At 35.3% G+C, this 24190-nt stretch overlaps 1 protein-coding gene across 6 annotated transcripts in view; it reads left to right on the forward strand.

The window, feature by feature from the left end:
• Positions 1-24190, forward strand: part of KIF2A (kinesin family member 2A) — a 73103-nt gene that overhangs the window by 25399 nt on the left and 23514 nt on the right. For 4 of the 6 annotated variants that reach the window (XM_038530699.1, XM_038530696.1, XM_038530700.1 and 1 more), the window contains 5 exons: positions 16436-16530; positions 17072-17191; positions 19584-19638; positions 21719-21841; positions 22403-22503. In XM_038530699.1, the coding sequence (XP_038386627.1) occupies positions 16453-16530; positions 17072-17191; positions 19584-19638; positions 21719-21841; positions 22403-22503 (477 nt within the window). In that variant the 5' untranslated portion in view covers positions 16436-16452. The remainder of the gene's footprint in view (positions 1-16435; positions 16531-17071; positions 17192-19583; positions 19639-21718; positions 21842-22402; positions 22504-24190) is intronic. The other 2 variants (XM_038530697.1, XM_038530701.1) reach the window with 1 other exon arrangement.

Here is a 24190-nt window from a genome sequence, read left to right on the forward strand (position 1 = left end):
TTATATTGCGTGTGATGTTGAGGTATTTTCCCTCTGTCCATCCATGGTGGAGGTTTTTTTATCAAGAAAGGGTGCTATGTTTTGTCAAATGCTTTTTCTGCATCTATTGAGAGGATCATATGGTTCTTGTTCTTTCTTTTATTAATGTGGCATATCACATTGATTGATTTGTAGATATTGAACCACCCCTGCAGCCCAGGAATAAATCCCACTTGGTTGTGGTGAAAAATCCTTATTTATTTATTTATTTATTTATTTATTTATTTATTTATTTATTTATTTATCTATCTATCTATCTATCTATCTATCTATCTATCTATCTATTATTTATTTATGATAGTCACAGAGAGAGAGAGAGAGAGGCAGAGACACAGGCAGAGGGAGAAGCAGGCTCCATGCACCGGGAGCCTGATGTGGGATTCGATCCCGGGTCTCCAGGATCGCGCCCTGGGCCAAAGGCAGGTGCCAAACCGCTGCGCCACCCAGGGATCCCCGAAAAATCCTTTTAATGTACTCTTGGAGCCTATTAGCTAGTATCTTGGTGAGAACTTTACGTCCATGTTCTTTAGTCATACTGGTCTGTAACTCTCCTTCTTAGTGGTGTCTTTGTCTAGTTTTGGGACCAAGGTTGTGGCTTGCCCCCTCAAATGAGTTTGGAAGTTTTCCTTCCATTTCTATTTTTTGGAACAGTTTCAAAAGAATAGGTATTAGTTCTTTAACTGTTTGGTAGAATTCCCCTGGGAAGCCATCTTGCCCCACACTCTCGTTCCTTGGGAGATTTTTTTATTGCTGATACAATTTCTTTGCTGGTTATGGGTCTGTTCAGGTTTTCTACTTCTTCCTTTTTCAGTTTTGGTAGTTTATATGTTCCTAGGAATGTATCCATTTCTTCCAGATTGCCTAATTTGTTGGCATTTAATTGCTCATAATAGTCTCTTGTAACTATTTCTTCAGTGTTGGTTGTGATCTCTCTTCTTTCATTCATAATTTTATCTGTTTGGGTCCTTTCTCTTCTTGATAAGTTTAGCTATAAGTTTATCAATCTTGGTTATTTTTTTAAAGAATCAGCTCCCAGTTTTATTGATCTGTTCTACTGTTCTTTTGGTTTCTATTTCATTGATTTCTGCTCCAGTATTTATTATATCTCTTCTCCTGATGGACTTAGGCTTTATTTGCTTTTCTTTTTACAGCTCCCTTAGGTGTAAGGTTAGGTTGTATATTTGAGACTTCTCTTGCTTCTTGAGGAAGGCTTGAATTGGTATATAGTTCCCTCTTAGGACCGCCTTTGCTGCATCCCAAAGGTTTTGAAGTGTTGTGTTTTCATTTTCATTTGCTTCCAAGGATTTTTAAAATTCTTTAATTTCCTGGTTGACCCATTCATTTTTTCATAGGAGTATTTTGACTTCCATGTGTTTGTAGTTCTTTCAAATTTCTTCTTGTGGTTGACTTCAAGTTTCATTGTGTTGTGTGCTCTGAAAATAAATATGTATGGTATGATCTCAGTCTTTTTTTTCTGGTTGAGACCTGATTTGTGACCCAGTATGTGATCTATTTTGGAGCATGTTCAATGTGCACCTGAAAAGAGTATGTATTCTGCTGCTTTAGGATGAAATGCTCTGAATATATCTGTTAAGTTCATCTGATCCAGTGTGTCATTCAAAGCCCTTGTTTCCTTGTTGGTATTCTGCTTAGATCTGTCCATTGCTGTCTGGGGCTCTGAAGTCTTCTACTATTATTGTATTATTATCAGTGAGTTTCTTTAATTTTGTTACTAATTTTCTATTTGGCTGATTCCAAGTTAGAGCCATAAATGTTTAGAGTTGTTAGATTTTCTTGTTGGATAGACCCCTTATATATGACCCTTTTCTTGATTACGGTCATTATCATTTTGAAAGAGAATGTTTTAGTCTGTTCTGGCTGCTACAACAAAATACAGAGTGAGTGACTTAAACAGTAGACATTTCTCACAGTTCTGGAGGCTGGAAAGTTCAGTCAAGATAAAGATGCCAGCTGATTGGGTTCCTGATAAGAGCCTACTTCCTATCTTGCAGGCGGCTTCCTCCTCGTTTTGTCCTCACTTGGCAGAGAGAACATCTCCTTCTTGGAAAGCCTCTAATCTCATCACGAGGGCCTTACTCTCAAGAACTTATCTAACCCTCTTTACCTCTTAAAGGTCTCACCTCCAAACACCATCCCAGTGGGGGTTAGGACTTCAATATCAATTTGTGGAGGCCTGGGGGACACAATTCAGTCCATCACAAAGAAGTTAGGGGTAAATGTTCTGAATTTGGAGTCCTACTCAAGCAATAGAATAATGCATGAAAGAATGCATTTTTGTATAGTGAATGTGACTTCTTGACTTCTTTAAAGTTAAACTAATTGATTTTCAGTGATGGCTGGTTTGACATTGTACTAACTAGTATGACTAAAAACTCAGCATTTCCAATGAAGATTTCATCTATGTAGCAGTTTGATTTTGAATGTTTAAATGTATCATTACTTTGCTTGGTAGACAATTTCGATATTCTTTTTTTTTTGGTAAAAAAAATGCTTTTTTAGAATATGTGTTTTTGAAAATCACTTATGTGTTTATAACACTCTTTAAGGTTTCCAGGGAAGCTTTTCCATCCCATTATCCTAGAAGACAGGAAGAGGAGATAGGCTAGATTTTTGAATACTAGGGATTTGTTCTTATTAGTGTTGGTATATATTACTATTTCTATAGACAGCAGTAAGTTTCTCTTGTAAGTATACACAGTAAAATTCATCTCAGTAGAATATTTAGATTGCTTTATCAGTGAGAGGGTTTTTTTTTTGAAAGATTTTGATGTTAACAGTCGTCTTGGTGTCCTCATTAACACATCTGCAATGAAACAGTATTGTGTTCAGTCACTGGAGTTCAGGCCTTAAGTTTCCTAATGAAGGTTAGGAGGGTAGCTGAAAACCAATTGAAATAGCTGAACATTTTATAATATTTTTGGCAGTTTTGTGAGTTATGTTTAAATTTTGTCAATAAATGTTCACATTACCTGGTTTACTATTGTTGAAAGCATTCCAAAAGATCCCTATCTCCTGTTACAAAGTGCTTAAGCATAAGAGAAGATGTTATCTATGTGTCACTATGAAAAGTTCACAAAATAGCACAGCTGTATTGGTATAGAATTCCCTTTTGAGAAATAAGAATTTAAGCTAGGGAGCAATTAGATAGTGTTGCTTAATGTATCCAGCTGAACATCTGTGAAAGGCAGTTCTTCAAATCTTTGGACTATCAGCAATGTGTTATTTTAACTCCATCGCTTATAAAAATGTGGTATTCTAGATAGCAGATCTTTTATTCTAAATAAATGAGGAAAGATACATTTTGGGTATTCTATCACCCAAGGGACTGTGTATATGAATGTATATATTTTTAATTAAAATGTGTTGAGATTTATTTAGTTAATAAACTTTATGAAGTTTTTAAAATGTAATTTTATGGTTTGGAGATTTTTAAAGAAATTCTGTTTTTGTGTTCCCTATACTAGTGTTTTTAGACAACTTTTAATCTTTTCTTCTCACCCCAAATATGGAAAATGATATCAGGAAACTACAGTGATTTAATACTTTTTAATGGCATCATGCCGTGCCATATTTTATGGCATTTTCTTTATGGCATATTTCTTACTGCCTGTGCGAATTCAGAATGGACCTTCCCTAAAAGGCTGCACAATGGGTTTTTCTAAATGACTAATCTGCCCAGATTGTTAGTGTACAGTGTGCTTCATTCATCACAAAAAACCCCCAAGATCTGACGTTTTCCTGTCACCCCAGAGAAACTGAGCAGTATTTAATTTTTAACATCCCTCTTCAAAACAATGGAAAGATGAGGTAAGAATCTGAAAATTTGTAGTTTGTGTACAATATGAAATTTGACCTGTATTTTAAGTCATATTTTCTTCATGAAAATTCTTAGCTGAGACTTTGCTTACTTTGTCAGTGATGACAGGAACAATGGGGGAAAGCACTTGGCTAGTTTTCTGTCCAGTGTTTCAGTGAATACACCCCTTTAAGGTATAGGAATTAAATTTCTTTAAAAAGTGAAAAAAAAAAAAAAAGAAAAAAAAAGAAAATTCTTAGCTGTATCCTTTCCAATTTTTTCTTCTAGTATTAAAATTCCAGCTTTGTGCTGTTAAAGTCTAAGAAGAGAAATGCTAGAACTTTTTAGTTTAGTTATAACAGTAACATCTTAAAATGTGATAAAGCAAAACAAAAAGGTCTCTATGTTTGGCAAAGTCACATTCCCCAGGGGTTTACTAAACAGCAACAGCACTGTTACCAGTGTCAGCTGAGGCATTATTTATGTCCTTCTCTAATGGCTCCTTGTTCCAGCAAAGCTATTGAAGAAGGTGTGACGCTTACATAGTCCTCATTAAATATTCTTTTCATCACTGCTTAGCTTAGCTAACAAAACCTGGATATCAGAGTTTGAAAGTTTGACTTCTCCTGGATCTGCTGTAATCATCTCTGACAGATGACCACATTCTTTTCTGTCCTCATTTACTGGTTAGGGGTATCTAGGAACAGATTGATATTTACTTTTGGAGAGAGAACATAAATAATAAATTATAAACTGCTTTGAGGTAGTTGGCAAGATAAATGGTGTATGAATATTGTATAGTTAACAATGTTTTTTATTTTTTAAATAATGCTTTTAGTAGTGTCCTTTGGTTGTCATATTTAGTCTATTTTATTTTTTTAAATATTTATTTTAGAGAGAGAGAGAGCGTGTGTGTGGGGGGGATGGGGGACAGAGGGAGAGGGAGAGAGAGAATCTAAAGCAGACTCCGCATGAGCATGGAGCTCATCACAGGGCTTGATCTTACAACCCTGAGATCATGATCTGAGCTGAAATCAAGAGTCCAGGCTTTAAACGACTGAGCCAGGCACCCCTAGTCTACTTTAAAGCAGCATTTTGGCAGTCTCCATTTTCCCGTTTTCCAATACGACTGTCAGAAAATTATATTGTAAACATAGTAAAGAGGTGGATTTTTTTTTTCATGATCTTGATGGAGCATTCCTTTTATAGTCTAAATTTTAGTAAGTTGACAAAAAGGAATTATACCTGTTTTAAAAGACAACTGTAAAACTTCTCTAAGACAATGAGAGCTAATATAACATGTCTTGCTTTGACTCGGAAAATTCCACTCAAATTGTTGAATTTGCATTCTACACTGGCACTTGGTTCCTAGAACTAAATGTACAATTGATTTAACTGGAATCACTATTTTAAACCAAATTTCAGAAAAATGAGAGATTTGTTATTTTCATCAATCACATGATTGAAATCACCAAAGTTTTGAGGTCAGTGTGTTTTACAATAATTTATCAGGATTCTCTTCTAGAAGGTTGGAACTGAGTTGGAAGAAAAGTGCTCCTTTCAAATATCTATTACCAGCTATTTGGAGTAAACATATGTATTTTACTCACCCTCTGGAAGCATTATTCTGCCAAGCTTGTTCTAAATGTGTGATTTCATAATTTAGAATAGTATTTACTTCTTTATTCTGAGAACAGAAACTTATGATCGCTTGTCCTCTTTGTCTCTGCAAAGGTACAAAAGGAGAGAACTAGATTTCATAACTCTTTTTTTTTTTTTTTTTTTTTAAAGTAAGCGCTACACCTGACTTGGAGCTTTAACTCATGACTCTGAGATCAAGAGTTGTATGTTTTACTAACTGGACCAGCTTGGTGCCCCCCTCATTACCATTTTTTTAAAGGTCAAGAAAAAAAGAGCCTATCAAATTATACAGTGGTATTCTGGTTGAAAATTGAGCAGGTTACTAGAAATTTTATGAAGAAGAGAGACACTAAAGTACTATGTATTTTAAATTTTTTTTGGCATTATAAGCATATAAGCTAGATTTTTGTATTAGTTTTCGTTACATGTCTGTATACACGTGAATGATCAGTGACGACTAGTTTTTTCATAGTTTGTGTAAAAATTTTTTTTGTATTTTTTTATTGGAATTCAATTTGCCAGCATATAGCATAACACCGAGTGAAAACATTTTTAAATAATATTTTTAGCTAATATTTATAAGTGTATTACTTTCTGTCATTTTTAAATTTATGAAACTAAACAAAAACATACTTTAACAACCTCAAAGGGTTTGGAAATTGCTATAATAAACAATCTTATAATTCAAGTTTTATTTTCACTGATCATTTTAGTTATATTATTCTTGAATGTTTCAGTTTTGAAAGTATGATTAAGATCTTATTATTTTAGAAGTTTGGAAAGAAGATTTCATAGAAACAGCTCAAGAGGAACTGATAAAAATAATATTTACTTGTGGGGAAGATTTGTCACATGTATGCTTATGTATACCTCAACTCTATGATTAGAGTAATTAGAAAAAACATGGAGTTTGTAATCCTAGGTATGCTAGGAACAGCTGCAACCTTTTAAAAAATGGAGTGAGACTGAAAAGAATTGATTATTGCTTTTTCATGTTTTTCCTAACGTTCCACCACTATATCCCTTTAATAAAATACATAGATTTGTTAGCATTTTAAAATTCATTCTTTTAAATGCTTGTAATGATATTTTATTAGTATTCTTGGCTCTTTTATTTTGGCTGTTGTCTTATGCATTTGCAACCAAATTATACTTTATATGCTAGACAAGGTTTATGCCAGCCTAATTGGTTGCTGGCGTTTCTAAGCCTCACAGCTGCTGTGAATTCAGCTGTGAACTAAGAAACATATAATAGGATCCTGTTTTCAGAAACCAAAAGCCAATTGTCAACATGTAAGACTTGTTTTTGACAGCTCAATAAATACAATATTTTATAGCAATCTTAAGTAACCACCTTAATTTAAAAGATTTAGAAAGTCCTGAAATATATAGAATCTGTGTTATTTTTGTTCACTAGGGCAAAATGTTGCTTATATTCAGGTGTGTGTTCTTTAAGCATTTCAAAAAATAATTTGTCTTAATATTTACTAATATATTTAAAAGTTGAGATCTGAATTTTCTCTTTGATTTCACTTAAGAAAAAGTTGAGACTTAAATGATGCAAAGATAACTTCTTAAAATGCACTAAACCTAAAATGGCTAGGAAGTAAAAATTATGTTTTCAAGATACTTTATATATTTATGTTCTTTAATTTAGCAGTTAATAGTTTTGCAAATTATCCTGACATCTAAATTTGGGGTGAAATATACATTCTCTTGAGTTGAACTATATGAAATTGACCTTTTTAGGTTAAAAATGGTCAAATATAGGGGTGCCTGGGTGGTTTCGGTTGGTTGTTTCTGCCTTCGGCTCAGGTTATGATCCCAGGATCCTGGCATTGAGCCCTGAGTTGGGCTCCCTGCTCAGCGGGGAGTCTGCTTCTCCCTCTCCTTCTGCCCCCGCCCCCCAGGCTCTGTCTTTTCTCTCTTCTCTCAAATAAATAAAATCTAAAAAATGGCCAAATATAGACCTTTTTCCTTGTTAGTTATCATATGATTTAATTATATAATTAAAAGTCTATTCTCAACAGAAACTTATGAGGATCCTCTTTTTAAACATAAACAGCCATCTCCCATTTAAGGTCAGTGTAATCTGTTCTTAAATCAGATGCTGTGTGTGAAAATACTGAGTGGGAGCCCATTTGCCTTTATTTTAAATGGGAAAAAAATCACAGCATTCATCTTTGACCAAATTCCCTAAACTATTGCATAAATGTAATGACACTTTAAAATCACCTCCATGTAAGTAAACTATATGTTTAAACAAATAAGAACTAAGGGCAACAAATTATTTTATATGCAGTAAACTTTTTTTGTTGTTACTATAATTGCAGTTTGCTCATCCTCAGTGTTTTCTTTCAACATTTTCTTAAATATTTTGGGAGTTGTTCAACACTGGACAAAACAAGGACTCAGTAAATATGAAAGATTGTGGAAAGGATAAGCACACAGTGTCAGAAAATGGCTCACAATGAGTATGATGTAAGCCGTTATCTTGTGCCTACATTTTCATACTCGGCATTACTTTTTTTTTTTTTTTTAAGATTTTATTTCTTTGAGAGTGCAAGAGAGCACAAGCAGGGGGAGCAGCAGGCAGAAGCAGACTCCCTGCTAAGTAGGAAGCCCAATGAGGGGGGCTCAGTCCTAGTACCCTGGGATCATGATCTGAGCCGAAGGCAGACACTTAACTGACTAAGCCACCCAGCCGTCTCGACCATACTTTTTTATATGTGATTCTGACCATCTATGAATTATATTTGGAATGTAACTCAGAGCTTTTCTAGATAATCTTTTATTTAAAATGTGAGTTGAGTTTCAACATATACAAATTTAGATCTTTTCCTATATAAATATTGGCCACAGTATCTTACATTAAGGAGAAGTATGTTTTATGAAGTTTGGTTATTAAACATGAAGAGATGGGCAGCCTGGGTGGCTCAGCGGTTTAGCGCCGCCTTCAGCTCAGGGCCTGGTCCTGGAGACCCAGGATCGAGTCCCACATCAGGCTCCCTGCATGGAGCCTGCTTCTCCCTCTGCCTGTGTCTCTGCATCTCTCTCTCTCTCTCTCTCTCTCTCTCTCTCTCTCTCTGTGTCTCTCATGAATAAATAAATAAAATCTTTAAAAAGTAAAAATAAAAAAAAATAAACATGAAGAGATGTTCTACAGGGAAAATAGGGAGAGAGAGGTTCTGTAGAATTTGCCTGAACTTGCCAAAACTTTCCAAGTAATTTTTTTACTTCCCTCTCAAAAGATGACATTGTCTACACTGTAATTTATTTTTACAAGTAGTTGAATAAAGCTGAAAACTTCCAAAATCTTGAGTTTTGAGATTGTAAGTCATAATTAATTTAAATATAATAGCAATTTTATGATTGTGTGAACTGATGGCAAGTGATGCAGAGCATTTTCTCATGTGCATGTTGGCCATGTCTATGTCTTCCTCTGTGAGATTTCTCTTCATGTCTTTTGCCCATTTCATGATTGGATTGTTTGTTTCTTTGGTATTGAGTATAATAAGTTCTTTATAGATCTTGGAAACTAGCCCTTTATCTGATACATCATTTGCAAATATCTTCTCCCATTCTGTAGGTTGTCTTTTAGTTTTGTTGACTGTATCCTTTGCTGTGCAAAAGCTTCTTATTATGATGAAGTCCCAATAGTTCATTTTTGCTTTTGTTTCTTTTGCCTTTGTGGATGTATCTTGCAAGAAGTTACTGTGGCTGAGTTCAAAAAGGGTGTTGCCTGTGTTCTCCTCTAGGATTTTGATGGAACCTTGTCTCACATTTAGATCTTTCATCCATTTTGAGTTTATCTTTGTTCAAATCTGACTCATTTTTTATAAATATGATATATAGAATTAAAGATGGATTGGGACTTCTGGTTAAAATAATACAATGAAGTTTATGTATTGACATCTTTCTGCCTTAGATACATAAGAGAAAACCAAAAGGCGTAGCTGAGCTCAAGAACAAGATATCATGGTGGAGCAGAAGTAGATCAGAAATACTAAGGGATGGTAGGACTATTCAGGCAAGGATGGTAAAAGTTTGATTCCTGTAGGAAGATGAGGAGACTTTAAAACACATACAATCAGTAAGATTCACTGTTTGAAGACAGACTGGTGTTGGCTCCTCTTTAAAGAAGGAGGTAGTTTCAACTCAACAATAACAAAAATACGGGATCCCTGGGTGGCGTAGCGGTTTAGCGCCTGCCTTTGGCCCAGGGTGCGATCCTGGATACCCAGGATCGAATCCCACGTCGGGCTCCTGGTGCATGGAGCCTGCTTCTCCCTCTGCCTGTGTCTCTGCCTCTCTCTCTCTCACTGTGTGCCTATCATAAGTAAATCAAAATTAAAAAAAAATAAAATCTTTATTAAAAAAAAAAACAATAACAAAAATACTAAATATAAAAATGTGTAAGATGCTAGTAAAGCAGTTCTTGGAGAGAAATATGTAGCTTTAATTGCTTATCAGGAAAAAAAAAAGGAATAAAGATTAATAAACTCAGCATTCGTCTGAGGAATTTGAGAAATGACCCAGCAAAGTGTGCCCGAAGTAAAAGGAAAGAATAATGATAAGAACAGTAATTAAGCATTTAATAACAATAGAAGGGCTCAACAAAAGCAAGTGTTGTTCTTGGAAAAGACAAAATTGACAAAGCTGATAACTTTTGCCAAGAAAAGAGGTGGAAAAATTACAAATGAGAAAGTGATTATGGTTACAGATGCCACAAGCATTCAGCATAATTATGAACAACTTTGTGCCGAAACTGTGAAAACTTAAATAAATCTCCTAGAAAAATATAGTTATCAAAACAATCAGGAACTGAAAACTATAATAATCTTATAATTGTTAAGAAAATTGAATCTTTTCACAAATAAAACTGTAAGCCAAGATGGTTTTAACCAGTGCATACCAGATGCTCAGGGTTCAAATAATTCTAATTTTACACTATTCCAGAATAAGGTTGGTATGAGAAAGGAAAACTCTTAGCAAGTATTACTTTTGGTCAGTGATGTAAAAATCTAGAATAAAATATTTAATGTAGTTCCAACTAGAATCCTAACAGTTGTTTTTTTAAATTATTAGTTTATTTGATTTTTGACACTTAACAGACTGATTCTATAATTTATACAGACATGCAAAAGGCTGAGAAGATCAAAGAAACTCTTAAAGAACAAATAGGAAACTATTTTACTGGCTAGCAAGACTGATTGCAAAGCTATAATAATAAGAGAGTGTAATTTTGGCTCAAGGATAAAGAAACAGGCTGATGCATGCATGCTTGAAATTCGACAGGTCATAGAACAGATAGGAGAGAAGGAAGGACCTTTCAGGAAATGGCGTTAGATTAATTTGTTTTTCATGTCAGGGGGCAGGGGAATGGGAATTGTGTTACCATGCACAAAAATCAAAATGACAGTGGATTGCAGTCTTGACTTTATTTATTTATTTTTAAAAGACTTTATTTATTTATTCATGAGAGGCAGAGACACAGGCAGAGGGAGAAGCAGGCTCCATGCAGGGAGCCTGACATGGGACTCGATCCCTGGACTCCAGGATCACGCCCTGGGCTGAAGGCAGGTGCTAAACCGCTGAGCCACCCAGGCTGTCCGCAGTCTTGAATTTAAAAGACTTTGTAGGGCAACCCCGGTGGCCCAGGGGTTTAGCGCCGCCTTCAGCCCAGGGTGTGATCCTGGAGACTCGGGATCAAGTCCCATATTGGGCTCCCTGCATGGAGCCTGCTTTTCCCTCTGCCTGTGTCTCTGTCTCTCTCTCTCTCTCTGTCTGTCATGAATAAATGAATAAAATCTTAAAAAAAAAAATAAAAGACTTTGTAGGGGATCCCTGGGTGGCTCAGTGGTTCGGCGCCTGCCTTTGGCCCAGGGCGCGGTCCTGGAGTCTCGGGATCAAGTTCGTGTGGGGCCCCTGGCATGGAGCCTGCTTCTCCCTCTGCCTGTGTCTCTGCCACCGCCCCCCCCCCCCCCCCCCCCCCCGTCTATCATGAATAAATTTTAAAAAATAAGTAAATGACTTTGTAAAACTTTATTTTTTTTAAAGATTTATTTATTTGGGAGAGAGAACGCATATGCATGTGTGAACAGAGGGAGAGAATCTCAGACTCCCTGCTGAGCACAAAGCCTGTGTTGGGGCTCCATCTCACCACTTTGAGATCATGACCTGAGTGGAACTCAGGAGTCACAGGCTAAACCTACTGAGCCATCCAGATGTCCCAAGACTTTGTGAAACTTGAGAAGAAAATGTCAGAACCTATTATAATGACCTGAGTCTCAGGAAGAATTTTAGGGCATAAACTGTAATTGAAACATATATATTTGATTATGTTAAAATTAATAAATTGAAGTTCATGAAAAGGCATCATAAAGTGAAAAGCCCCCAATTTGAAGAAAATATTTATGACACATATAACAGAAGAGTAGTACCAAGAATACATGGAGAATTACTTCAGAGAAGTGGGAAGAAAAGAACAAAGTTTCAAATGGCCAGCAAATACAGTGATAGGCACAGCCTCATTAAGTCAGAGAAACGAGAGTCACAGTATGATATATGATATCTGACAAATAATTAAGTGTCATTGTGAGGTAATTGTTAGTAGGTTACAAATCATTCTAGGGATTGCCACTCCGGAAACATCATGGCACTAACTAGAAAAGTTACATATGTCTCTGTACTCTGTGCTTCTAACACATCCTAGAGAAATTCTTGCATATTTTTATCAGTACACATGTATAAGAATGCCTACAGCACCATTGTTCCTAATAGCAAAAACATGAAAACACATGTCCATCCACAGAATAGATTAAGTTTTGGCATGCTCAAATGTTATGAAAATAAGTGAACTATACTTATTTATAACCATATAAATGAATCTTGGGAAAAATAGTGTTGCACAACAAAAACAAGTCTTAATGTCAGTCCATTTATACAGTTTAAAATTAGGCAGGGTGGTTCAGGGTTTTTTTGTGTATTACATTTATAGGTGATAAACTCTTAAGGAAAGCCACAGTATGATTATCTCAAATATTAGGTTGTTATTAGTGGTGGTAGGGAAAAAGAGGAGAGGGAATATGGTAAAAAAAATTTTAAATTAAGTAAAATCTACACCCAACATGGAGCTCGGATATCAAGAGTTGCGTGCTCTACCAACTGAACCAGCCAGGTGCCCCTCAGACATTTTGTTCCTTAACTTGGCTGGGGTGGATACACAGGCACATGCTCCTTTTTTTTTTTTTTTTTTTTTAACGTAGAAATGTATATGATACAATTTACAGTAAAGTAAAGGGGGAATCAGAGGGTCAATGGGCAATTAGTGAGGTTGAAATACAGGAATTTACTCAAACCAGAGAAATGAGATGATATTGGAAGGGGCTATGTAGGAAGATTGTACCAGGTTCTAGCAAAAGGTATATCCAATTCTGATTTGTCTCTGAGCTGTAGTTATTTTTTTTTTAATTTTTTATTTTATTTTATTTATTTATGATAGGCACACAGTGAGAGAGCGAGAGAGGCAGAGACATAGGCAGAGGGAAAAGCAGGCTCCATGCACTGGGAGCCCGACGTGGGATTCGATCCCAGGTCTCCAGGATCGCGCCCTGGGCCAAAGGCAGGCGCTAAACCACAGCGCCACCCAGGGATCACCTCTGAGCTGTAGTTCTGTATCTATAGCTGTCTGACACGAGTGCATGTTTCCTATTGACAACTGAGACTTAGGAATAAAGTACCTCTTTCTGATTAAGTGGTAAAATGATTTTTTTACTTTGAAAAATGTATATATTCCTCTTTTTATTTTGTTACTTAACAGGTACTTCTTACTTGGTTTTGGAAAAAATCAAATTATATTTTTTATTATAATTAAAAATGAGAAATTTAAGTATCTCACTTGAACTATATATAAAACAATTTTTTAAAGAGCCTTTAAAGGCATGTTGGGTCAAGTTAGAACATTTTTTTTAGAGACAGCTTTTTTTTTTTTTTAAGATTTTATTTATTCATGAGAGACACAGAGAGAGAGAGAGAGGCAGAGACACACAGGCAGAGGGAAAAGCAGGCTCCATGCAGGGAGCCTGACATGGGACTCAACCCCCGGTCTCCAGGATCACGCCCTGGGCCGAAGGCAGGCACTGAACCGCTGAGCCACCCGGGCTGCCCTAGAGACAGCTTTTGGTAAAAATAATCAAAACCCCATACTGCAGGTATTTCTGCTTATCTTACCCACTGGCAAAAAAGCAAACACTTAAGACTTGATTCATTCATTCAGCTCTGGTCTTTATTTATTTATTATTGGAATTTCATATTTCTTCCTGCTTGCTGAGTAAACTGGACCCTGGTAGAGATAAACCAACATTTTCTCAGGTCTGCCTTTCTAAACCTCTAGAGCTTAGTTTTAACTGATGGATTGGCTGCTTTGGACTTTGCTAGCTTGTGGCTTAAGGCTTTCTGGGTGTCTGCATTGGTAATTGAACTTCTGGAGGTACCACTGTTGAAGTTTGCTGATAATGGGTTTTGAAAAGAAAATCTTGATTTTCTTTATCATCTTTGTTGCTCATGTCTCTAAGCTGTCTTTGGAGATTAAGGTCCCTGTGGGATTTTGACCTATGGTCCTATAGGTCTTAGAGTCTACTCCTCCTTCCCATGGGAAGTTGGAATATTGTAGTAGATCTTAATAGTAGGAATGTGGTATTGGTCTTGCTTTTGCAACATGATAGGCTTTTCGTCATTCTCATTATTGTGGTAATTCTGTTGGTAATTGTGTGTGTGGATACCCATTATTTCTACTCTGCAGCAACCTCAACTCTGGCCTTTCCATTTCCTGCCTAAAGTTACTCTTTATGGTAGTCAAGTCTTTAAATACATCCCCTTTGGAGTCATTTCTTATTGATGAAATCATATCAATATCTTATATTTAACTGCTTTATTTTCCTCCAAACCTTTGTTGCAGTGATCTTGTTCCTGCTAGTAGGTATTACTATTTTGAGGCTGTCAGGGGTGGTAGGGTCGGGAGACAGTAGCTGCTGTTCTTAACCTCACTACTCATGTTGTGAAGATGGTGATAAATGTGGAGTTTGTTGCAGCAGTGGTAGCTCCTCCTAGATTATAATAGCGATCGTCAGTCAGCTCATGGCTTTCAGGGGTTCAGTCTTCATTTCTGCTACCAGTTAAACTCAGTCTCTCCTTTTTTCATATCCTGTGGCGCAGCTATCTATGGTGATATGTTGCTTGGATCTCCTATTAAGGAACTACCACTCTGGGAGTACATTTAGCTCATAGTCTCTAGGTGTTAGCACCTTTAGTCTCCTTAGATTTTGAGCTGAGGCCTTGTGTTTTCTGGGAACCCTCTAGCCAATGACTGAGCATGGTGTGGGTACTAGGTTATTAGCATTTTGGCTCAGTGTGAGACTCTTCTCATGGGCAGTCTTTGCTTTGGAGCTCCTTGCTGGTTTGGCTAGCACTTTGTCAGATCTGTGTCAGGGTCTGAGGCTCTGCCCGGTCCTGCTTTATATCTCCTCTCCTTCATAGGTTTCAGATCTGTATCATGGTCTGAAAGTTTTCCATGCACAGTCCTGTTTTATTCCCCTTTTATCTTTCACAATAAAACTTTTATCCATCTGTCTCAACATCTTCCTGGAGGACCCTATTGACACCACTTCTTCTGGTTGTCTACCTAATTTTTGTCCATATCAAATTGCAGTGAATATTATCTAGTTTCCCCTTTATTTAGAGTCTCTTCCTTGAATTCTCCCAGTAATTTTATCATTTCTTTCTACCTCCAACCTGTAATTCTCTAATGTCCACTTAATCTCAGGAAGTGCCTTATTATTACAGTAACATTGTTTGTTTTATATACTGTATATCTGGGCTGTTTTGTGGGTTTTTTTTTTTTTTTTGATATTTAAAGACCTTTAGATAGAAAATCTAAAGATAAATTATAGATGTCCCAAGGATTTCATTCAGGAAATACATATAGAATTCCATATGTTCAGTGTTTTACTAAATAATATAAAGATGCATATTTATAACAAATAGTTTCTACCTTTCTTTAATAATCAAATGGGTGGGTGAGATGAAAACAAGTAAAAAATACACACACACACACACACACACACAAAACCTGTTGATATGCTTCTAGGTATTTGTCCCAAAGAAATAATCTGACAAGTGCAGTAGTATTCATTACAGTGTTTATAATAGTAAAAAATTGCACATAACTTAAGTGAGCATCAATAGATATTAAGTAAGTTGTGATAAACATAATGGACTATTCTGTAATAATTAAAAATAATTACTTAGTTCTGTGGTTATTAACTAGTAAAATCCATAGTCTGTTAAGAGAGGGAAAACAAGTTTAATACATTAGATATAATGTCCTCTCTCTACAGATGGTAAGTACTAGAGCTGACAGAGAAGGTAAGGTATAGAATGGATTTGGATAAGCAATATGCAGAGAGACAACATTTTAGATTACATTTCCCAACCTTTTTGGACTTAGAATCTTTTTCTCAATGTTATAAAAGTAATGTCAGTTTGTATGGTATATAATAATGATTTTTACATAAAAGTGTTTTATATTAGTATAAGGAGTTGTAGAGTATCAGTTCATAGTAAGGAAACTTTCTAATGATTATAACTATATAATGGTTTAAAATTTCAGGCATTCTCTGCCATTGTGTAACCATTTTTCATTTTTGTTGAAAATAAACTTTCAATCTAACCCAATTTCTTGAGTTCTGGTCTTGATGTAGCATACTGATTTATGATCCTGTCGACAAAGTTCATTCTGTAATCATGAGAGTCTGCAAATCCCTTGGGAGAAAACTAGTATCATAGTCTTTAAAAAGTTTATAAATTATAAAAAATTATATTTGACATTATTTAGGAATACCATAATTTATGGCTTAAAAATGTATATTTTGTTTTCAGGCCGAATACATCAAGCAATGGTAACATCTTTAAATGAAGATAATGAAAGTGTAACTGTTGAATGGATAGAAAATGGAGATACAAAAGGCAAAGAGGTATGATCACTGAGTTAAATTTTTTTTTTTTTTTAAGATTTTTAACTAATCTCTATACCCAGCATAGGACTCGAACCTATAAACCTGAGATCGAGAGGGGCATGCTCCACTGACTGAGCCAGCCAGGCACCCCTGATCACATGCTCCACTGACTGAGCCAGCCAGGCACCCCCGATCGCTGGACTGAATTTTATTTCTAGCCTTGCAATCAAAGTTCCAAATATAAAACAAAACTGAAAAGCATATAGTTTTTTATATAGTATATGTATTCTTTATAATTTCTGGGAAAACTTTCAAATGATTAAAAAGTTTCACTCAAAGAAAGGTAGATTCCTCCTGCACATTGCTGGTGATGGAACATATAATCAAGACCACAAAATGCTGTTTTAATATGTAGGTTATAATTGTAGATAATTTTGTTATCAAGGCAGTACTGTTCATGAGGCTGATACCATTTAATGGTTATTCTCCATGTGTAAATTAATACAATAAAAGGTTAATTATCAGAATATACTCTAAGAAAAATGCATTTTTAAAACAGATTGACCTTGAGAGCATCTTTTCACTTAACCCTGACCTTGTACCTGATGAAGAAATTGAACCCAGTCCAGAAACACCTCCACCTCCAACATCTTCAGCCAAAGTAAACAAAATTGTAAAGGTTAGTCACAAAAATACAGAGCAGGGGTGTGTGTGTGTGTGTGTGTGTGTGTGTGTGTGTGTGTGTTCTGGTTTGAAATGGACAACCTGTGACAAGTATGTTTTTAAGTATTTGTTTGCTTTTTTTAAAACACTGTTTTTCTTTCTGCCATCTACATGCCATGTATATGTATATTCTTTTAAGAATTGAGGTTCTCCAGTTCACAGTTATGATAATAATTAGGTAAAATCCTAGGAATTGGGCAGCCCATGTGGGTCAGCGGTTTAGCGCCGCGTTCAGCCCAGGGCCTGATCCTGGAGACCCAGGATCACTCCCATGTCAGGCTCCCTGCATGGAACCTGTTTCTCCCTCTGCTTGTGTCTCTGCCTCTCTCTCTCTCCTCTCTGTGTATTCTCATGAATAAATAAATAAAATCTTTAAAAAAATAAAATAAAATAAAATCCTAGGAATTCCTTTCCTGATTAGGAATTTTCCTAAGACTAATAGCTCCGCAGGAGTAATGGATGTCAAAACCATTTGCTTGTCAGTATTTGTTGAATGAATACATTTGACTTAGATAAAGAAAGAATATTAATTATTCCAAATAAATTCTTATTCCAGTAGTCTTTGGAAATAGTAATTCTGCTATTTATATGTATTAGAGAAATATGGGAAATGATTGAATATAGTTTAACTACTGTGATATCTGTGAAGATAAACGTTAAGACCATTCTATATATCCTCCCTAATAGTTTTATTTTTACAGAAACAAAAGCCATGCCATTTTTATTTTATTTATTTATTATTATTATTTTTTAAGATTTTATTATTTTTTTGACACAGAGATTGAGAGTATAAGCATAGGGAGAGGGAGAAGCAGGCTCTCTAATGAGTGGAGAGCCCCATGCAAGGCTCGATTCCAGGACCCTGGGATCATGTCCTGAGCTGAAGGCAGACACTTAACTGATCCACCGAGGCGCCCCCATTTTTATTATTTTAAAAGATAATTCTTCTTCCTGCCTATTAAAATTTTTCACTGTTAAAATTGTGTATCAAAGTGTATCAAAGTGCAGCTCTTTTGAAACCATGTAGTCCCTCACAGTTGCTGAGTCTGCAGTTCTGTGTGTTTAATTCAACAAACATTTGTTAACTTTTCTACCTTGTTGATTGTATCATGCACAAAGATGAATGACAGGACTTTAACCCTATAGGAACTTGGTGTCTTACAGGGAAGACATAAGCATCCAAATCTTGTACGTTAGAAGCTTAACATCAGAACATTCTACTTTTTAAATTGTATATGTGAATATAAGGCAGATTTTCAATTCATATAATTCAGCATATTGAGTGTCACTGCTTAGATGTCACTAGTTGTGACTCATAGATGAATTATTTTTCATATTTACCTTCACAGCCTTGAAGGATCTTCATAGTTGATATTTCCTCGGATGTCATTAGCAGCCTTTGCTATGCATTAAAATCAGAGAATTTTTCAAAATACTGATGCCTTGTTCACTCTCAGAAATTTAGTTTTATTTTCTCTAAAGTGAGGCCCTTGCATCAATATTCTTTTTTGTTTTTTAAAGATTTATTTATTTATTCATGAGAGACAGACTGAGAGAGAGAAAGGCAGAGGGAGAAGCGGGCTCCTCACAGGGAGCCCGATGTGGAACTCGATCCTGGATTCCTGGATCATGACCTGAGCTGGAGGCAGGCGCCCAACCTCTGAGCTACCCAGGCGTCCCCCAATATTCTTTTAATAGTACCCATCTGATTTAAATGTGTAACTGTTCTCTCTAGTGTTGAGAGCCATGGCATTATTTGATATTGAATAAAATGAAGTCTTGGTAAATAAATGATAGAATAAAAAATTTGCTTCCCTAGTCTGTGCAAGTGCAAAGTCTAATGAAGTCTTTTAGCAGAAATGATAGCATTTCATGTATTTTGATGTTTAATAGTAGACTGTAAGTTGTCTAAAACCAATATTTTACTGATTACTCCGACATCCAAAGATGTGATACATACTTTTGAAACGTATTATAGTTTTACCATGGTGGCTAAAACTATGCCCTTTACTGAAATAACTTTTCTTTACTTCAGTTTTCTCATCTTTGAAACCAGAATAATAATAGGGTCGTTGTGAAGACTGAGTGACTTAATATGAGCAGTGCTTGCCTCATGCTAATTCCAGAATATTGGGAATTTTGGGGGGGGAGGTAGTGGACAGTAGTCATATAAAGAAACTTGATTATTGGTAGCATTGTAGTAATTATTAGGTTATTTATAGTTTTTTTTAATTTAGTTTTATATTATTGTTATTCATCTACTTCTGTTTAGTTAAAGGAAATCAAAATTAAGATAAATATATGACAAGAAAAGAAAGTAAAATGGGCTTTTTGTTTTTCTCTTATAGAATCGACGGACTGTGGCTTCTATTAAGAATGACCCTCCTCCAAGAGATAACAGAGGTAAAGTAAACATTTATCTATTAATTTTGCCCACCAAAATAAATCAAAAGTAAATATTCCCCTTGACATTATTATTCATTTAAACTTTTCATGGTTCATTTGAAGATTGGTATCTTCTTGATTTCCTAATACAATAATGTCAATAATATAAAAAATGACTTAAAAAGGTAAGTGATGAATATGAAACTCTGTTATAGACAGTTTTTTAATTCATCTCTTTTACCCAGTAAGTTTATAGATTTGAGAAGAGTATCATGAGAAAGAAAGGAATGGGGCAGTAGTCAGTTGAGTACACAATAGTAAATTTAAGCATTACATTTTACATGACTTTCTGGCTAAGTTTTCCCAAAAGATTCCCAAAAATAAATTGGGAGTCAGCTAAATAAAGTTGAACAGGTATAATTTATAGTTAATTGCAGGTCTTCTGTATATTTTCAGCAAGGAAATGTAAAGCACAGTTAATTTCTCTTCTACTCTTCAACAATTCAGAATTGTAATTTCTAGTGATGCTATTTCTCTGTATGTGGGGATGATGGGGTAGGACAGGCATATATGTATTAGAAGAGAGATTGAAGGTTAGAAGGGAAGTCCTGCACTTTAAAACATTTTTTTTTTTTATTTTTTTTAATTTATTTATGATAGGCACACAGTGAGAGAGAGAGAGGCAGAGACACAGGCAGAGGGAGAAGCAGGCTCCATGCACCGGGAGCCCGATGTGGGATTCGATCCCGGGTCTCCAGGATCGCGCCCTGGGTCAAAGGCAGGCGCCAAACCGCTGCGCCACCCAGGGATCCCGGAAGTCCTGCACTTTAAACACTATCTCTCCTTTGAATTTTAGTGAAAATTTATATTGCTTTGTAAAATGTAGTGTTTATATTTTATTTTTATTTTTCTACTTATATAACACACACATTGGAGTATGCAAAATCTTCAGCAGAAGATTTGCATATTTGAGGGGCAAACGGATTTGGAATTTATAGGGAAGGTTGAAGGAGTGTGTTTTATGTTATGTACTTTAGAATTGTGTAAATTTCTCAAAATGAATGCATTTAAATTTATTTATTTATTTATTTATTTATTTATTTATTTATTTATTTATTTATTTATTTAAAGATTTTATTTACTTATTCATGAGACACAGAGAGAGAGAGTGAGGCAGAGACACAGGCAGAGGGAGAAGCAGGCTCGATGCGGGGAGCCTGATGTGGGTCTCGATCCCAGATCTCCAGGATCAGGCCCTGGGCTTGAAGGCAGCACTAAGCCGCTGAGCCACCTGGGCTGCCCTGCATTTAAATTTAAAATTTATATTTAGCACACACATATATTTTTTGTTTTGTTTGGCTCTTTTAAGATTTATTTATTCACTTGAGAGTGGGAGCACAAGTTGGGGCAGAGGGAGAGGGAGAGAGACTCCTCAAGCAGATTCCCTGCTGAATATGGAGCTGGACTCAGAGCTCAATTCCAGGACCTGAGATCATGACCTGGGCTGAAATCAAGAGCCAGATGCTTAACTGCTTAACTGAGCCACCCAGACACCCCTGCACACTTATATTTTTTGAATGATTATTAAAAGTCAAGCTTGGGAAAAAGAAAAAAGTCAAGCTTGGCTTTGGTTTTTATGTAAATTACTTAGATTGATTTTTATAGCTAAAATTACATTTATGGAAACTAAGTCTGTATACATTACCTTAAAAACCTCTTGACTTGGGATCCCTGGGTGGCACAGCGGTTTAGCGCCTGCCTTTGGCCCAGGGCGCGATCCTGGAGACCCAGGATCGAATCCCATGTCGGGCTCCTGGTGCATGGAGCCTGCTTCTCCCTCTGCCTATGTCTCTGCCTCTCTCTCTCTGTGTGACTATCATAAATAAATAAAAATTAAAAAAAAAAAAAAAAAAAAACCTCTTGTTAATTTATTGAACAGAATTGATTATTACATATTCTGTTTACCCACATGAGTAGGAAACTGACAGTTTGCTAATACAACTCAAATATCAGTTCTTATGAGATATCTGTTCCTTTTACTAGGGTTCACCTTTACTAATTTTCTGTTCTGAATTTAAAAATTTCATTTCACTTACAGTGGTTGGTTCTGCACGTGCACGGCCTAGTCAGCTTCCTGAGCAGTCTTCCTCTGCACAACAGAATGGTAGTGTTTCAGATATATCTCCAGTTCAAGCTGCAAAAAAGGAATTTGGACCCCCTTGTATGTAAATCACGTATCAAGGATTCAGTCATTTTAGGCATACATGTATTCTCTCTTGGTCATCCTTAGAAGTCTCCAAATGGTAAAGAGTAATTATAAGCTCGATTGCAGATTTCATTTTACCACTGTGGAAATTTTTTGTCTTGTTAGTTTAGTCTGTTAATTGGGTTTTGAAGTGTCTATTTTGGAGAGAAATTATAAATACAAATTATAACAATCTTTCACTTGCTTTGAAAACTTAAAATTCTAGTCAGATGACAGTTTGACAGATGTTGTGGAAGAAATTCTTACTTCTCAATCCTTTCCAATTCAAACATCTGTGATTGTAAACCAAGAGATGACATGTATCAATATGTTAAAGTCATTTTTCTTGACTATTTTTGTATATTGTCCTGTTCCTGGTTTTGTTAAAGCAGCTCATAAGTAAAGTTCACGTAGTTGTTAAAGCCATGCCTTGTCACTGTGTACCTTTATTTGGTGTATGTGGTGAAATTATACATTAAATTTTTGTGTACTATAAAGAAGAAAGCTCTACTTCTACAGCTCATGTTTTTCTTTCAGCACGTAGAAAATCTAATTGTGTGAAAGAAGTAGAAAAATTACAAGAAAAACGAGAAAAAAGGAGACTGCAGCAGCAAGAACTTAGAGAAAAAAGAGCCCAGGTTTGTAACAGAAGCATTTATCGTTATGCATGAACTGAAGATGTAGACTGTGTCAGTGAAAATAATTTGCTTGTGCAAAAGTAGTTGAGGCATTCAATTAAAGATTTCAATATAATTCCTTTGATATCTAAACTGATAATGGGAAATAACACAAACTATTGTGAAAATACATTATTGTAACAGATTTTTACCATATGTACTTTTCATGTTTTAGTGGGTATGTGTTAGCCGTAACATTTGTTCCACTTTGAATATTAGGCCGTTGTGTTACAACTCTAATGCAACCATCATTATACCTTTCAAGAATAATAAGATTCTGACTTTCTGAAAATGTCTACAAATAATATTCAGAAGAATATCTAGTTAGAGGATTAAAAAGTAGATGATTATACTACAAATTTTATTATTTTTCCATGGTTAGTAAATTCAGCATATCACAATGAAAGGGGAAATTTCCTTGTGTTTTGATTTATGCTAGATATTAAAAGTATATCTCTTGTGCCTCTTATGTTCCCCTTAGATGGTAACAAAACTTTTTACTAAAATGGGAAAATTATATAGAAGACTAGTCTTTTTTATCTCTACAGGTCTTCACCTATTAGAAAATCTGTTACTGTACATGTAACTTCTATTGTGCTTGTATTATATCTATCATATTCTTAGAACTTGTTTCTTCTAATAAGACATCAGGATTGTTTATTTGGGGGTATATTCAAATGCCCTTAATCATAGAGATGTTGTGTTGTGGAATTGTGGAGCCAGTATAAAATTCAACTTGAATAACTTGAATAAATCAGGTTATATCTTAAAAGTGATCTGAGAATGGCCAGTTGGGTTTTGAAATAAGTAAAATGCAATACAGATAGATCTACTAACACTTAGAACTGATGCCACCTGGTGTTTCCTGTGGGAACCTCAATATTTTCACATTTCTTTTCACTGTACATTAAGTTTTTCCATTGGTATAGTTGGTATTATTTCCTAAAAGAAAGTTAATTGATAGTTTCATTAACAGTTTTGAAATTTATATTCAAAACAAATCTGTATAAGGTGCAAGAAAAAATATGACTTAGAATATTTCATCATTTATTGCTCATGGCTAGGAGAGGCTGTTAACTATTGGTATGTGTATCTTCATCTGAATTCTCTCAGTTTTGAAGCAAAAACACAAATTGCAGTCAGCATTCAGTAATTTGAATTTTAAAAGTTTCAAAAATTATCTTGTCTTTTGATTCCTTTAAATCCTGCCCATTTGAGGTCATTTTACCATGCCTTAGCAGGTCAACCAAAACAGAAAATGAACATAAATGAATTCATATTTCTACTCTGCTGACTCACTGCATTAAGCATGGGGAAGAAAAATCTGATTAAATGAGTTTCTGTAGAATTTTAGTTTTTCTCAAGTTCTTTATTGATATTTAAGATGAGCACTATTTCTCTTTAGCTTCATTTTCTAGGTTTAAGTTTTATGTGTAACATGAATTTTTGGAATAGTTGAGTGGTTTTAATGAGGAGTGTTTGGTTTACAGTTAACAGAATATATAGAGACTTAACAGTTGTGTATGTAATATGAAAGCGAGTACTAGGCATATTTTTAATTCTGAACTCTGAAACTGAATTATGTCATGCTTTTAGTTTCAGTTTGGGCTTGGCTATAACAAATGATGCAATCTCCTAATTGATCTTT

Source organism: Canis lupus, chromosome 2 (genome assembly GCF_011100685.1).
Source record: "Canis lupus familiaris isolate Mischka breed German Shepherd chromosome 2, alternate assembly UU_Cfam_GSD_1.0, whole genome shotgun sequence".
In the NCBI taxonomy this organism is placed as follows: Eukaryota; Metazoa; Chordata; class Mammalia; order Carnivora; family Canidae; genus Canis; species Canis lupus.